This window comes from Silene latifolia, chromosome 10 (assembly GCF_048544455.1).
Source record: "Silene latifolia isolate original U9 population chromosome 10, ASM4854445v1, whole genome shotgun sequence".
In the NCBI taxonomy this organism is placed as follows: Eukaryota; Viridiplantae; Streptophyta; class Magnoliopsida; order Caryophyllales; family Caryophyllaceae; genus Silene; species Silene latifolia.
Genome location: NC_133535.1, coordinates 11,336,173 through 11,354,006, shown reverse-complemented (window position 1 = coordinate 11,354,006; position 17,834 = coordinate 11,336,173). Strand labels below are relative to the sequence as shown.

The window sequence follows — 17,834 nt, the reverse complement described above, 5'->3', positions numbered from 1 at the left end:
AGAATTTTGTTAGGGACCCCGGTATCCGAAAAACCGTGTATTATGCACTTCAATTTCGGTAGTTCGGAAGGGTAAACAGGACCTGTTTCTGTTTTTTTTTCCCTGTTTTTCAATCACGCGTCCGAGCTCATTTCAGAATTAACCTATTCGATTTGACCTCAAATAACGAGCTTTAACACATTTTTCACGATAATCCGAGTTTCGGCGAATCTTGGTTTGTGGCACACCAAGCACACCCCAAATGTCTTCGTTGGTGTCAAACTTTGCATGGCCGCATAATCTGACCCGAGGAACTTTATATGTGTTTTCCGGGAAATTTTGTTCCGGGACCCTGGAATCCCGAAAAACCGTACATACATACATACATACATACATACATACATACATACATACATACATACATACATACATACATACATACATACATACATACATACATACATACATACATACATACATAGTTTTATTCACCAAGAAGGTTATAAATTAATCATGGAATATTTAAGCGAGTTAAATGAATATAAAATTGTACACTTGAAATATGTAACTTAGTTCTATCCTTGACTAGCAAAGCAAAGAACTACCACAGCCAAAAGTCCCAGGCAGAGGAATCAGGAATGATATAACTGGCCTCGAGCAAATTTTCCGACACAAAAAGTTATAAACTCGTACTTTCCGTGAGGATTAACGAGAAACATGATAAAAACAATTCATTCATATTTAAGTTTACCTGTTGGATTGCGTCAAACAAGGGCATAAAAACATCGGTATCATAATTGCTCATCTTCTCTTGAAGAATAGACATCAATCTTTCAAAACCCATTCCTGTGTCGACATGTTTGGCAGGGAGGGTTTTAAGAGAGCCATCAGACTCCCTGTTGAACTGCATAAGTTAAGTGCATTAGCAAACCATATAAGAGCAACATGTCACGGTGTCACCTATCATTAAACACAAGAACTCCTACTTTTTTAGTACTCCCCCATACCTTTTTATTTCTTTCCATTTGATATGAGCACACTTCTTAAGGGAAATTGCTTTAAAAATAAAGTAGTACAACTGGGATCCTAATTAGGGAGAAATAAGTTCATTCAGAAAAAAATTACCCCACTAGTATCACTAATTCACTACTACCACTCCAGCCACCACTAGAATTACACCACCGTCAAAAATCACAAACCAACAAAACTAACATTATATTATACTAGAAATCAGTCGACATTGCACTATGATGTTATTTTTTGCAAAAAGCCATTGTAAGAGCGAAGAAACCTTAGGTCACTGTGAACAATAAATCAGCAATGGAATCAACAAAATATAACTACCAAAATAATACCTGGATAAAGACAAGATTCCAAATCTCAATACAGGTGGGGTCATCATTGTTGACCAGTGATGCAGCATCACGATTACCAATCCTATCGAAATGTATCTCGGTACATGGACCACAAGGGCCAGTGACACGTCTGTCGCGTACCTGTCAAAAATACCAACTGGCTCTAACTAATATAGCTAGGGAAGTCGGGTCGAATCCACAGAGAGGTAGGAAATTGTCGGCTAAAACTAGGTTCGTCAAGGTAACCAAATTGGGGTTTATAAATGTGATTTCTAACTAAGAGAAGGGAGAAGAGAAATAAAAGAGAGGTAATAACAGATAGAGGAAAGTAGCTAAGACAAACGGTTCACCATAATCATCCGGTCGAGTAATCTAGGTCTCAGGTCAATGCAAATATGGTCTAAGGGGTAGCGAACGTCACCTTTCGGTCCTTAATTCACCCTAAAGTGTAAACAGCTTAACTTTCGTCCTCACTGCAATACTCTATTCTTCGCTACTAGTCTACCTTTTCCAACCTTTCGGTCCAGGTCAAGGATCACTAGGAATTATAGATCTAATTGCGTCGACTCAATTAGAAAGATACAGTTAATTGTAGCATTTAACCAACAAAGACAAGACAAAGATTAACCTAATAAATCGATTACTCTCCCTTCATATTACGGATCCCCTATAGTCTTAGCATAAGAAAATTAGCTACTCATAACCATTGAATTATCAATAACAACGAACAAACAATTAAAACTAGACATAATGATAAAACTGACAACAATTCAATTGAAGCAATGATAACAATTCAGAAGAAGGGAAGAATTAAAAGCAATAATGAAATTAAGAATAACAGTAGAGCGAAAATACCAATCGTATCCCAAATTCGAGTAGCAAAAGTAAAAGAAGGGCAAAATCCAAAGAACAGTGACCAGAAAATAGAATCAAACTAACGTGTGTGTGCCAGAGATCCCCACGTAGTTACTCCCCTCCAGTCTTATACTAGAAATCCATCCTAAAACCTAATCTATGGACTAATTACCAAAGCCCATAATACGATTAGGCGGAAATTAGCTAAAGCACATGAAACCACTCGATCGAGTAGGGATAATCTACTCGATCGAGCAATATCATCACCAGACCACTCGATCGAGGGGATGCAAATCACTCGATCGAGCAGCTCTTGCAAAAACTCCTCGATGGCTCCTTAAACTGGTCGATCGACCAATCCTGAGTATATAGAGCATTCGATCGAGTACTGAATCACTCGATCGAGCTATATAGGCACGTTAGGACTTGAATTGCTTCCGAACTCAGCTCATGCGTCTTCCAAGTGTTAGATTTCCCAGCTTCGGCTCCTTATTTTCCATGAATGCATACAATTGGGACAATTAAACCTCGATTTAGCTCCTCTTCGGTCAATTCCTGCAAAATACAAATAACGGACCAAAGTAGAATATTCGGGGGTATTTGTAGCCAGATGCTACATAAAAGCATAGAAATGCGTGTAAAGATGAGGTGAAAACCTTATATAAAAGACACGCATCAAATCTCCCCAAACCAAACATTTGCTTGTCCCCAAGCAAATATGAATGCAACTAAGGGTGAACAATGGAACGGGACCAACGCATCGGCTACAAATCATCCACTAGAACCAATTTAATGCGATAAATGACAAAGTGGCAGTGAAAAGTGCAAACGAGTTAATTTAATGTTTCAAACTTACTGTACCGTCGACCTTACAAGACTCAAAAGATATCGGACTCTCACGGTCGCTCGTCACTCAAATCAGGCACAAGGTGAGTATATATGTGAAAGATAGGAAGAAATCAGACACTCACCTAACTCGACCTATAAGAGCATGCATGCAGTTAACATGAGTAAAGTCTCTATAACCGTACATATGCATTCCAACCATACTAATGACCAAGACACGTGCCGAGGACTTACATTTGGGTAAGTGAGGTAACGGGTAAGAAGGGGCTAAAATGAATTTGGATATGTGGGGTTAATAGCCAGGCTAGCAACAACGGATCCAAATATAGACTGCATCCCAACTTCGTACTCATGACAGCAAGATAAAACGGTGCAAAATTATGCACTAACTCACAAAACACCAAAAGTCGTCAACTCCCCATAAAAAAAAAATAGATAAGACATGGGAGTGTGAATCATTATACAATTCTCAGTCTTTTTCATGTGTAATTTTTCTTTCTTTATCTTCTTCTTTTCTTTTTCGCATTTTTCGCTTTTCATTCTTTTTTTTTTCTTTCAATTCAACATTTTTTTTTCTTTTTTCTTTCTTCATTTTTTCTCAACAATTCGACATTTTCCTTCTTTCTTTCTTTCTTTCAATTCCTCCGCCATCTTCTGAAATCAGATGAAATAACCATATTGCAATAGAACATTCCAAGAACTACTCGTTACTAGCTCAGCTAGGGTAGGAAGTATTATAGAAAGTAGTTGATAGGACAAAAGGGGCAATTTGGCTATGTGAGGCTCATGGGTAGAATGAAATAAAGGGAACTGCCTCTCCTAACACGTGTCAACATCCACAGACCGAATGCATACAGGTATTAAGAAGACTAGACTCATGCTTATGCAAATTGATGTTACATGTCTTAAAGAGAGTACTACTCACATCCTAAATGAAACCGGTCATGAATGTCACCAGTTTAATAAGCTCTAACCTCAGAATGTAATGTAGCTTCCCGACATAATGATTCAAGTCTATTCGTTCAGATAAGGGAGAAACAAAAACTCGTAGATTATGCACATAATTACGCCAACTAAATGTCAAGAATATGCAGGGCTCAAGTAAGGATTCAAAGTAGCGTCAATGTTCAAACGTTCCGACCCAAAGTTAAACATGAAATTTATGAAATTTTTGAAAATTTTGTATGATTTTTTGAAGTAAAAACGAACAACAATGCAAGCGGAATTGATGAACATGGAAGCAGAAATGCAAGAATACATGCAGACACAGATATGGATGCATACCTCCCCAAACCAAACCGTACAATGCCCTCATTGTACCAAAAATAGGGAAAGAAATGCAAACTGAAAGGAAAAGGAGGAGTGGAGTCGGAAAACTTACAAAACGTTGTAAGGAGGAACCTCCCCAAACCGACCATGAACATGGGAGATCAAAGAAAGTCAAGCAGTAGCTCCAAAGACTTAAAACAACAGCTGGAAGTCGAAACCACTCGATCGAGTTCTTGGAGCAGCTCGGTCGAGTGGACCAGTGCATTGGAAGGGCTCGATCGAATGAAAAACCACTCGATCGAGTAGGAGTGAGTCTGGTTCTGGTCGATCGAGGAGAACATCACTCGATCGAGTGAAGGCTGCCTCAAAAAGTGCTCGATCGAGGAGAACATCACTCGATCGAGTACTTTGACCTGCAAAACACGCATAAAAAGCAAGAAAACAACGTAGGAAGTTCATAAAACAGTGTCTAAGGTTCAACGTAAAGCCAAAGAAAAATAAATAGTTCAACAGAAGTACAATAAAACAATCCGGGCTGCCTCCCGGAGAGCACTGGTTTAAGAGGTCCCGCACGACCTTTCGGCATCAATTAATCGGCGCGTCTAGCTCGTCGAAGCGCAAGACTTCAACACGATTATCCGCTTTGATCGCCTCGTGGTAATGCTTCACATATTGACCATTCACCTTGAATCTGCGCCCCTCGGAATCTTCAAGCTCTGAGATCCAAATTTGGTAACAATTTGTCACCGTGTAGGGACCACTCCATCCGGACTTGACTTGCCGGGAAATAGTCTGTAGGGCATTAAGCAAAGACCTTTTGCCCAACATGGAACTCTCGAGGTAGGATTCTCTTGTCATGCCATCTCTTCGTCTTTTCCTTGTAAATGCGCGAGTCATCATAGGCATTGAGCCTAAACTCCTCTAATTCATCTAGTTGCAAAAGACGATTCTGACCACACAACTTAGGATCATAATTAAGCTCACGAATTGCCCACCAGGCCTTACATTCCAATTCAACGGGTAAGTGACACGATTTCCCATAAACTAGCCTATAAGGTGATGCACCAATTGGTGTCTTAAAGGCGGTTCTATAAGCCCATAATGTGTCATCTAGCTTAAGACTCCAGTCCTTCCGTGATTTAGAAACTACCTTAGACAAGATCTCTTTTAACTCGCGATTAGAGACCTCTACCTGACCACTAGTTTGGGGATGATACCCCAAACCACGCCGGTGTTGGACACCAACTCTGACAAGTATGGAAGTGAGTTTCTTTTCCTTAAAATGCATCCCCCATCACTAATGACGACCCTAGGGACACCAAAACGGGGAAATATGATCTTTTTGAACATCTTTATCACGGTCTTAGCATCACAATGGGGTGAAGCAATTGCCTCAACCCATTTTAACACATAGTCTACTGACTACTAAGATGTACTGTTACCTTTTTTCTTTGGATGAAAACGGTCCTTGGAAATCAATGCCCCAGGACATCGAAAACCTCGACCTCTAGGATGCCGTTTTGTGGCATCTCATGTCTCTTTGAAATGTTCCCTGATCGTTGGCAAGCATCACAAGTGAAACAAAAGACATAGCGTCAAAGCAAACAAAGAAGGCCAAGTAAAACAGGATCAAGTACCTTAGCCATGGTGCGCGATGGACCGTGGTGACCACCATATGAAGAGGAGTGATGACCTTCCGGGACTATTTTGGTCTCCCACTGCGGAATACACCGTCTCAGAGACCGTCGCACATTCCTTAAACAAGTAAGGATCATCCCGTATATCATTAGCGTTATACTAAAACGCTTCTTCTCTGGCGATGAGAAAGGTCGGTGTGGCGACTTGCCACGCGACAACGAAGTTAGCTATATCTCGCATACCAAGGTTCTTGGTTAACAATAGACGATATAACAAAGAATTAAAGAATCGTCGGGAAAAGAATCATCAATGGGTAGAGAATCTTCCCCTTCTTGTCGCATCAATCGCGACAAGTGATCGCCTCAACGTTCTCGGCTCCTTTCTTATCCTTGACCGCAAATCAAACTCCGAAGAAGGATTATCCATCTCGAGCCGTGGTTTGGCCTCCTTCTTAGCAAGGAGATGCCTCAAAGCTGCATGGTCGGTAAAAACAGTGACTTCTGACCCAACTAAATAAGTACGAAACTTCTCTCGAGGCAAAAACTAACAATGACTCCTTCTCGGTGGTAGTGTACTTCACTGAGCCTCATCCGAGTTCGGCTCGCATAGTAGATAGCATTCAAGGCTTTGTCTTTCCTCCGGCCAAGCACCGCTCCTAGTGCATAGTCACTCGCATCACATATGACCTCAAACGGCAAGTCCCGGTTGGGAGGTGTATGATCGGCGAGAGACCAAGGCTCGCTTTAACTGTTAAAAGCGTAAAGACAAGCATCGATAAACACAAAAGGGGCATCCTTAAGCAAAGAATCGTGTAAGTGATTTAGCAATTTTAGAGAAATCCTTGATAAACCGGCGATAAAAACCGGCGTGACCAAGGAAGCTCCTCACCCCCTTAACATTAACAGGAGGTGGTAATTGTTGAATCACTTCCACCTTTGCTTTATCAACTTCTATTCCCCTATCAGAAACTAAGTGCCCTAAGACAACTCCCTCGTTGACCATAAAGTGGCACTTCTCCCGATTCAAAGACAAGGTTAACCTCAATACAAATACGCAACACTTTCTCAAGGTTAGACAGACAGTTAGAAAAACCACTTCCATATACACTGAAATCGTCCATAAAAACTTCTATGATAGACTCAATATACTCTGAAAATATCCCCATCATACACCTTTGGAAGGTGGCAGGGGCATTGCATAAACCAAAAGGCATTCTGCGATACGCAAAAACGCCTTTAGGACGGGTAAATGTAGTCTTAGCCGATCGTCTGGGTGGATAGGGATCCGAAAGAACCACGAATACCCGTCTAAATAGCGAGAAAAATTTATGAGAAGCTAACCTTTCTACCATTTGATCAATAAAAGGAAGGGGAAAGTGATCTTTCTTAGTGGCGGTATTCATTTGTCTATAATCTATGCACATCCGCCAAACCGATTCTTACTCGAGTAGGTATTAATTCATTCTTTTCATTCTTAACTACAGTTGTCCCTCCTTTCTTGGGACCACCTGTCTTTGGACTCACCCATCTAGAATTACCGAGAATAAATAATACCGCATCCAGCAGCCTTCATTACCTCGGTATCACGACATCTTGATCTTCCGGTTGTTTGGCCGACCTGTCTGCAAGGTTTGTGATCCTCCTCCACTCTATCCGTGCATACAAATATCGGGACTAATCCCCGTGATATCGTCCAATGAATAGCCCATTGCTTTCCTGTTTTTCTTAAGTACGGCTAACAAAGAGGTCATTTGGTCATCACTAAGCAGCATCGACAATGACTGGATATTGCTCTCTGTATCGTCTAAGAAAGCATATTTAAGATGAGAAGGGAGAGGCTTACGTTCCGGCACCTTTACCTCAATGGAGCAAAGAGTGCTAATCATTTGTTCCACCTGCTCTCCTTCATGCTCATCTAAATCATCAACAAGCAAATCCAACGCAGTCGTCATCGTCCCGGGCTATCTCGCGCACTCATCAAAAAGCATAAGAGCTTCCAGTGGGTCCTTCATAAAAGAAACCGACTAACTCATAAATAGACTCGTCAATGATATCGTAGAATAGCATGTGTCCTCTATCATTGGGTGGGCTAAAAAATCTTTGGGCAAACCGAATGTGATAGCGTCATCCCCTCGCAAGAGTCGACGCCCTTGTCGACATCGATAATGACCACCATTTGTACAAAGGAATGGTCTTCCTAAGATAATTTGGGTCCGAGTGTCCTCGCCTATATCCAAAACAATGAAATCTCTTGGGATGTAGAGCTTGCCTATTTTCACAGTGCACGTCCTCTAAGACACCTAAGGGCCTCCTAATGGATCTATCACCATCCGTAGGGTAATGTTAGTCACTTTGAAATGACTCATCTTCAATTTCTTGCAGGACAGGAAGGGCATGACACCGACACCGGCACCTAAATCGCAAAGGGCCTTATCAATAACCATATTACCTATGACACAGGTAATAGAAAAAGCGCCAGTCTTTCATTTTTGGAGGGGCCTTATTCAAAGACAAATTACTAGACTCTTCCATAAATGAAATTGTCTCAAATTCACTCAAATTTCTCTTACGCGTCACAATATCTTTCATGAACTTAGCGTAAGTGGGTTCCTGAGTAACAAGTTCGGAAAAAGGGACAGTTACCTGGAGGTTCTTCACGATGTCCACAAACTTACCGTACTGTTGCTCGATCTATGCGTCCTTCAGACGACTTGGGAAGGGTACCCTGGTAGCGATGAGCGGTCCCGCAACCTTTTCTTTACCCTTATCAATGCGTGACGTCTCCACGGCAGGGGAAGATGACACGGTGGCGGTATTAGATAGTAAATTAGGATTCCCGCCACTTAAGGTACTGGATCGAGTACTTTTATCAGTCGATCGACCAATTGCTTTCCCTGTTTCACTCGATCGACCATGTTTGTCACTCGATCGAGTGATTTCTTCAGCATAGTTACTCGATCGAGTAAGATTGTCGCTCGATCGACCAACTTGGAATTCTGCGCTTCTCGATCGACCAACATTTTCACTCGATCGAGTGATATGATGGTTTAAACTGCTCGATAGAGTAGAAAAATCACTCGATCGAGTGGTTACAGCACACGCAGCAAGTATTTCCTTCAAAAACTCGTCTAAATCATCATCCGAGTTATCGTCAGCTATCAAAACCTCGTCTTCTTCATGAATAAGGTCATTTTGGAAATTCATTGCACTGACTGGATCGCATATTGGGAGAAGCTTGGCTTGATCTGTCGCGAGTGTTAACTGCGCGACTTGTTCTTTCAATTCCGATATAACTGTTTCGGATTGCCGTGACATACTCATCATAATGGATTTTAACTCGGCAATTTCTTCGTTTGCAGAAGGAGGAATCGGTAATGGAGCTGGCGTGGAAGGGGCAGAGACGCTCTTTATCTCTTCATATAACTGAGAGAAAGGAACCCCTTGCTTGTACTTCTTATAAGCAAGGGCGCGCTCTACACTTGCCATACATTCATAAAGGTCGTGCCCTTCCTCGCCACATCTACCACACGGCTCCATATGCTCTGTAATCGTAGGCATCTTGGCAAATAAGCTTTCAAGGCAACAACTAACCTGCAAAACTGATCAAAGCTTTGCAGAAATGAGATCAGTCTCAAGGAATAAATTCCTTGAGACGAGGGACAAACTTAATTTAAGCAGAAAAATTGCGCTACCTCCCCGGCAACGGCGCCAAAATTTGACACGTCTGTCGCGTACCTGTCAAAAATACCAACTGGCTCTAACTAATATAGCTAGGGAAGTCGGGTCGAATCCAGAGAGAGGTAGGAAATTGTCGGCTAAAACTAGGTTCGTCAAGGTAACCAAATTGGGGTTTATAAATGTGATTTCTAACTAAGAGAAGGGAGAAGAGAAATAAAAGAGAGGTAATAACAGATAGAGGAAAGTAGCTAAGACAAACGGTTCACCATAATCATCCGGTCGAGTAATCTAGGTCTCAGGTCAATGCAAATATGGTCTAAGGGGTAGCGAACGTCACCTTTCGGTCCTTAATTCACCCTAAAGTGTAATGACTTAACTTTAACTTTCGTCCTCACCGCAATACTCTATTGTTCGCTACTAGTCTACCTTTTCCAACCTTTCGGTCCGGGTCAAGGATCACTAGGAATTATAGGTCTAATTGCGCCGACTCAATTAGAAAGATACGATTAATTGTAGTATTTAACCAACAAAGACAAGATACCAAAGATTAACCTAATAAATCGATTACTCTCCCTTCATATTACGGATCCCCTATAGTCTTAGCATAAGAAAATTAGCTACTCATAACCATTTAATTATCAATAACAACGAACAAACAATTAAAACTAGACATAATGATAAAACTGACAACAATTCAATTGAAGCAATGATAACAATTCAGAAGAAGGGAAGAATTAAAAGCAATAATGAAATTAAGAATAACAGTAGAGCGAAAATACCAATCGTATCCCAAATTCGAGTAGCAAAAGTAAAAGAAGGGCAAAATCCAAAGAACAGTGACCAGAAAATAGAATCAAACAAACGTGTGTGTGCCAGAGATCCCCACGTAGTTACTCCCCTCCAGTCTTATACTAGAAATCCATCCTAAAACCTAATCTATGGACTAATTACCAAAGCCCATAATACGATTAGGCGGAAATTAGCTAAAGCACACGAAACCACTCGATCGAGTAGGGATAATCTACTCGATCGAGCAATATCATCACCAGACCACTCGATCGAGGGGATGCAAATCACTCGATCGAGCAGCTCTTGCAAAAACTCCTCGATGGCTCCTTAAACTGGTCGATCGACCAATCCTGAGTATATAGAGCATTCGATCGAGTACTGAATCACTCGATCGAGCTATATAGGCACGTTAGGACTTGAATTGCTTCCGAACTCAGCTCATGCGTCTTCCAAGTGTTAGATTTCCCAGCTCCGGCTCCTTATTTTCCATGAATGCATACAATTGGGACAATTAAAGCTCGATTTAGCTCTTCTTCGGTCAATTCTTGCAAAATACAAATAACGGACCAAAGTAGAATATTCGGGGGTATTTGTAGCCAGATGCTACATAAAAGCATAGAAATGCGTGTAAAGATGAGGTGAAAACCTTATATAAAAGTCACGCATCAGCCAGTATCTCCCATCTCCCAAAAGTTGTCCTATTTCAAGTCAACAACAGCCCACAAACAATACATCTATAAATTATCTACATTAAGCATGTAAGATTAAGCAGAAATACAAGGCTCCGAACAAACTTCAAATGCGATGAACAATTTAACAATCTAAGTGTGGATGCATAAAGGGGTCTCAACTCTCAAGTATCCTTTCTATTACTATACACCAACTGTAAGGGACATTCAATTACTATTAGACACTTCTAGGTTGTCCATGGTTATTAGTGGAATCGACATGTTTGAAGCCCATATTTACGCACCTTGCAACCAAAAGGCAGTACACGTTCAGAAGGAAGTAAGTTAAGCCAAATATCTCTAGCCTCGTGGTTGCAAAGCAAGGCCGACTTTTTCATCACCACCAAAATAAGTAGCATAAATTCGGCTTGAAGGTAATTTGTAAACCTGTCAGCAAATGAAGAACATGGTCAGGTAACAAGTAAAAACCATATTAGTTTATGAAGTCCAAACTAAACTTGTATTCCTGCAGCTCAAGGAAAGGGGCTCAGACTATTAGAATATTTTACAAAAAATGAGCGTCGATAAACAAACAAAACGGCACGTAATCACCAAAGCAATTAATAGTTTCAATCCATTTACCACAGTCAACAGTTCCCAAGCCCATTCAATGGCCTCTTTCTTAAAGTAATTGCCGAAGGACCAATTGCCAAGCATTTCAAAAAATGTGTGGTGGTAAGTATCTTTCCCCACATCGTCAAGATCATTATGCTTCCCACCTGTCCGGATACATTTCTGGGTATTGCAAGCACGCTTCAGTTCATTCAATGGACTGTTGGGATCAACTGTTCCCAGGAAGATTGGCTTGAACTGATTCATCCCTGATCAATTAGAGAAGTAAAAACCAAAAAATGTCCATCAGCAAAAGATAAAGAACACAGCTCTCCATCCAGTATCCTTATGTTGTGACTAAACAAAAAGCTAATAATCTGAAGGTGCTGATTTTTCCAAGGCATCATTTAGCAGTCTCCATATGAAATACTCAAAACAACCTAATCGAACACCCTTTTCTGAAAGGAAACAAACAACCTAATACATATGGAATACAATCTCCATCTACATGAAGATGTAAACAAAATTATCATCATATTCCTTAAGTTTTATCTAATAAAGGTACATCACATCCAATAAGGAAAATTAAACACTACCCATATCAGAATTTCCAGCAAAAACTCAAAACCAAGCATTCGATTTCAAAAAAAACAACAGAAATCCAATAACAGAGATTTAACGTACCAGCGTTAGCAAAGAGGAGAGTAGGATCATTGACAGGAACAACAGGACTAGATTTCCAAAATTTGTGCTCTTTTTTTCGGAAAAATTCAAAGTAAGTGTGTCTAACTTTGTAAGCAGGCCAGTCAACAGCTTTGGATTGGTGAGTCATGATTGTTGATGTGAAAGAAGAAGGCGATAATCTGGGTTTGTTAATATGAAGAAGATGAGGAAATGGAGCGGAGACGGCTGCTGAGAATTGACGACTAATGCAGTTAAACCCTCTTACATAATCAACTTTCATCCATTTGATTGCTTCCTGTTCAACGTAGAATCAATTAAAAAGCAACTTTTTCCTATTTTAAAGCACACTACACAACTGACATCACATTAACCACTACGGAGTATATTAATCAAAAGAACAAATCACCAAATGGTAACAAAAAACACATAAAACTGGGTACCAAAAAATGGTCTCTCGATAACTTGTTGTGAGACCGTCTCTCCCAAGTTTTTGAATTATAATATTTATTTATAATAAAATGATTATACAATAGATAAATTAACAACATATTAAAAGTAACATATATTAAAATCTATACAAGCAATTATATACTAAAATATTTTTCATATTGTAAAACAACTGCTCATTATATTAAATTCCAATTTAATGGAATAATTAAACATGCTTAAATTAGACAATTTGATATGTTATATGTATCTTTAACTACCAAAGATTAATATACAACGGTTACAAAATAAATATTAATTTGCTTAATTGATACACAGCAAGTAAAATCAAAAATCACAGAAAAATAATCAACAATTATAAAATTGATTCTTGAAAAAACTATAGGAAATAGAATCAAAGAGAATATTTGATTATAAAATTCAAACTATGGAAAAAAACAATTCTACTAATAAAGATGGATCAACAATTATCGAAAACATATACCAACTGCAGATTTGCTCATACAAAAATTATGAAATGAGAAGAAAATGGCAGAAGTACAAAATTTAGAGTTAATGGAAGATAAATTTACCAATTTTGAGCAAAATAATCCGATAAAAATTGACCAGAATAGGACGAGGCAACCGCAGGTGTGAGGGAGACTTGAGGGTTTAATTTGAGGGGATTGAGAGACGATGTGGCTGTGTTTTGAGGTTTTATATGCTTTCTTCATATAATACCTTTCTCATTAGTTATTGGGCTTTTTTAAAACAGCTCAACCCACATCCGATATGGTGTTTAAAAACCGTATTGTATATGTGGAAACCCTAAAACTTTGGAAAGACGGTCTCTCACTAAGTTATTGAGAGACCAACCTTTTGTACCCTTTTATTTATATTTCGTACCCTTTTTGTTGTTGATCGTATCATAGTACTTTTGTACCTATTTACATAATAAATGTACCCATTTTATTATCTATATATATTATATATATATATAAGAGAGTTTTTTCGAGCGATTCTAGAGCGTCCACATCATCAAAAATTAATTTAGGAAAGTTTTATAAATAATATTTTCCACATAAAAAATAAAGTGGAGAATCTTTTAATTATTATAATATCTATATTTTCTATTTTATATTCATGAGAAGTTTCTAATTTTTATATAAAAACTTTGACATTTCATTTGGCAAAAAAATGTTGTTATAAAAATTATGACGATAATATAATTAGATTCGTGGTAAAAAATGCTTTCATTAGAGTATAGATTTCATATGATTTGCACATACGCATATTAAAGATTGTGTACTTCTTTTAATATGTTATATGTCCCATATTGAAAAACAATGTTAGTGTGGTGATTATAATACGTATAAATTATAGAATTGTCCCACATCGAAAGATTAACATAAGGTGGGTAATCCTATGATTATAAATAGGAGTCATCATTTGAACCTATTTACCAACGAAAAACCTTTTGAGTCTCTTAAGTATTGTTTTGGAGACCTCTTAAGAGTTTATATCATTATCTTCACAGTATGATATATACATATTTTTTCTATATTATGTATTATATTCAAGTGATGTTTATAATCTTTATATAAAAACTTATACATCTCATTTGCCAAAAAAGTTAGAAAAAAAACGTATGAATATTAATAAATAGTACTCCCTCAATTCAAGACCAAATACAACATTTTCATTTACACACTTGCCAAGACACAAATTACAACGTAAATATCTTTAAGTTTACATTATAAAAAATTTAAAAATTTGATATTCTCATTGTACTTTATAGGTGAAGCAAATAAGATCCCACGTGACCGTATTTTATCTTACGTACTGCAAGGAATCATAAAGATTCTATTCGTTCATGAATAGTGTAGAAAAAGGAATGTTGTATTTGGTCTTGAATCAAGGGAGTATAGTATTTGCTCATTATTATTAACCCGGGTTAGATGTCGAATTATGTGCGAAAAAAATGGTGTATTTCTAAGTATGTTGTTTGTCCCACATTGAAAAATATGTTGGTGTGGTGAATATATTACCTATAAATAATAGAATTGTCCCACATCGAAAGTTTAGCATAAGGTGGGTGATCATATGATTATAAATAGAAGACATCCTTAGAACCTAATTACCAACCCAAAACCTTTGAATATCTTAAGCATTGTCTTGGAGAGCTCTTAAGAGTTTATATAATTATCTCCACGATATGATATATATATTTTTTATATTATGTCCAAGTGATGTTTATATTTTTATATAAAAACTTATACATCGTATTTAGCAAATTAAAGTAACATAATTTTTTTTTTGAAAAATTATATAATTAGATTCGTGGTAAATAAATGCTAGCATTAGAATATAGTATCATATTATTTGCACTTTTTTTAGTTACGATAAGAAGTTAAAAAAAATGTACTACACAAATATTAATCAATAGTATAGTATTTGCTTATTATTATTAAACTGGGTTAGATGTCGAATTAGGTGCGAAAAAGATGGTGTATTTCTAAGTATATTGTTTATCCCACATTGAAAAATAATGTAGGTAGTATAGTATTTGCTTATTATTATTAAACTGAGTTAGATGTCGAATTAGATGCAAAAAAGATGGTGTATTTCTAAGTATATTGTTTATCCCACATTGAAAAATAATGTAGGTGTGATAAATATACTACATATAAGTAGTTGAATTGTCCCACATTAAAAGATTATCATGAGGTGAGGTATCACATGCATGATTATAAATATGAGTCATATTTGAAAGTTAGGAGTATCAACCCAAAATCTTTTGAATCGCTTAAAAATTATCTTAGAGAGTTCTTATAAGAGTTTGTATTAGCGGCAAACCTTAGTTACAACAATACTATACAAATATTAATCACGTAGATATTTATAAAAGCGATTATATATTACTATATTAGTGATATTATAATGTTTATTTTATGACAATCGATAGTATAATAACTTTATTTCAGACAAAATCATAACTAAAAAATAAAATGGGTGCTAAATATACATAAATTGGTTATCAATGTGTCATATAATGATAATCTCGGCAATAAAATAGAAAATTTATGAATTATAATACAATCAAGTGTTGCATAAAAAGATCTTGCATCCACAAACAAATTAATAATGAGCTTTTTTACTTCGATAAATAGAAGAATTAAATCTTTTTAACTTTCAAATATAGGCAATTATTATGCCTCATTACATTTGAGTAACTAAAACACATCATAATTTTTGACCATTAATCAAAATCGCACCAGAAAAAGAAAATATTTTGCATTTGTTTATAAATTTGATTGCTCCCTTAATTACATCTTAAAAGTCGTGTTAGGAAAAAAAAATGTAATTTAAATCATATCATTTGTACATATTTTAATTATGACAAAAAATGAAAAAAAAAAAAAAACGTACGGATATAAATAGATAGTATAATATTTTCTCATTATTAAATCGGGTTGGATATCGAAATAGGTGCAAAAAAGATGGTGTACTTTTTCGCGTGTTATTTGTCCCACATTGAAAAATAATGTAGGTGTGGTAAATGTACCACATATAAATAGTTGAATTGTCCCACATCAGAAAGTTATCATAAGGTGGGTGATCTTAAAAATTAATTTAGGAATGTATCATGAATAATATTTTTTGATGTAAAAAATAAAGTGGAGAATCTTTGAATTATTATAATATTTATTTCTTATATTATATTCAATTGATGTTTCTAATTTTTATATAAAAAAATTTACATTTCATTTGGCTAAAAAATATCGTTAAGAAAATTATGAAAATAACATAATTTGATTCGTGGTAAAATGATATCATTAGCGTATAAATTTCATATAATTTATACATATATAAAATTGGTTACTTCTTAGTATGTAAAAAATAATGTAGGATTATATAAAAATAATAGAATTGTCCCACATCGAAAGATTAACATAAGATGTAGTGGTCTTATCATTATAAATATGAGGCATTCTTGGAACATAGGCATCAACCTAACATCTTTTGCGTCTCTTAAATAAGATGTTTTGACTTTTGATCATATCTAACTAAATGATTAGACATAAGATGAAAATATTAAGACCTTATAACCAATTTTTTTTGGCTAAGTTAATTACCCCCGTTGCAACGCACGGGCATCCAAACTAGTTAATCATGATTTGTACCTATTTTATTACCTTTAGTACCACTTTTTCTTAAAATTGTACAATACTCTCAATAAAGCTTATGAAGAGACCGTCTCTCAGGAGACCTACTCGTTTTTTTGGATATTTTTTGGATAAGCTTATGAAGCTTATGTGGAAATTCATACTAGTTTTTGAACCCGTGCACTGCACGGGTGGCAACAAATATTATTATTAAAAGTAAAAAACTTACATATTTTTTGGATTTAGTAAATTAATAAATATTAGAAAATGTTACTTTGTCTACTCATACACTTTTGATAAGTTTATGTTGCTTAATTTTATTCAAAGTATTCCACTTTTTTTTTCTCGGCTTTTTATACTTATAAGAGATGAAATCTGAAAAGTAGATATAAAATAAGCATTGATTTCATAACCAATTTATTTACGCAATATACATTGTTATATATTTTTTTTTTATCATATTACCTCTCTTTGCCTGGACATCTGGAAGCAGCGTTCACTATCATTACCGACTACCTCGAGACTTACCAGTAGATCCTTCACCGCAATCGTCTCTCTCAACCCTTATCTCATCAGCCCCCCACAAAAAACCACCTCCTTGTAACCCTCCACCACCATTCCCTACATCCTCCATCGTACCCTCAAACATAACCACCATCCCGACCTCATCCCATGTGTGACTCCTAATCCTTCTCGTAAACTTATTCGACTCCTCTACCCCATCATTACCCACACATAGCGAGTTCGCTACCCTTCCTCTATCACGACTTCTCACCATCAACATCACCCATTCATTTGTCTTTTAAGTCGCCAAATACTATTTTTTTTTTTTTTTGTTTACTGAGTCATGTTAACACTTGCCTCTCAACA

The 17,834-nt window shown here is 36.9% G+C and overlaps 2 protein-coding genes across 2 annotated transcripts; both read right to left on the bottom strand.

The window, feature by feature from the left end:
* Positions 1 to 481: 481 nt before the first annotated feature.
* LOC141605108 (alanine--tRNA ligase-like) lies at positions 482 to 11,438 on the bottom strand. Its single transcript, XM_074423749.1, has 4 exons — positions 11,382 to 11,438; positions 11,083 to 11,106; positions 1,335 to 1,457; positions 482 to 883 (listed from the first exon to the last, which is right to left on the bottom strand). The coding sequence occupies exons 2-4, from the start codon at positions 11,089 to 11,091 to the stop codon at positions 659 to 661; spliced, it is 357 nt and encodes a 118-aa protein (XP_074279850.1). The 5' UTR covers positions 11,092 to 11,106; positions 11,382 to 11,438; the 3' UTR covers positions 482 to 658.
* On the bottom strand, positions 11,082 to 13,559 carry LOC141605107 (alanine--tRNA ligase-like). Its single transcript, XM_074423748.1, has 4 exons — positions 13,392 to 13,559; positions 12,373 to 12,667; positions 11,719 to 11,957; positions 11,082 to 11,523 (listed from the first exon to the last, which is right to left on the bottom strand). The coding sequence occupies exons 1-4, from the start codon at positions 13,530 to 13,532 to the stop codon at positions 11,437 to 11,439; spliced, it is 762 nt and encodes a 253-aa protein (XP_074279849.1). The 5' UTR covers positions 13,533 to 13,559; the 3' UTR covers positions 11,082 to 11,436.
* Between the last annotated feature and the right edge of the window lie 4,275 nt (positions 13,560 to 17,834).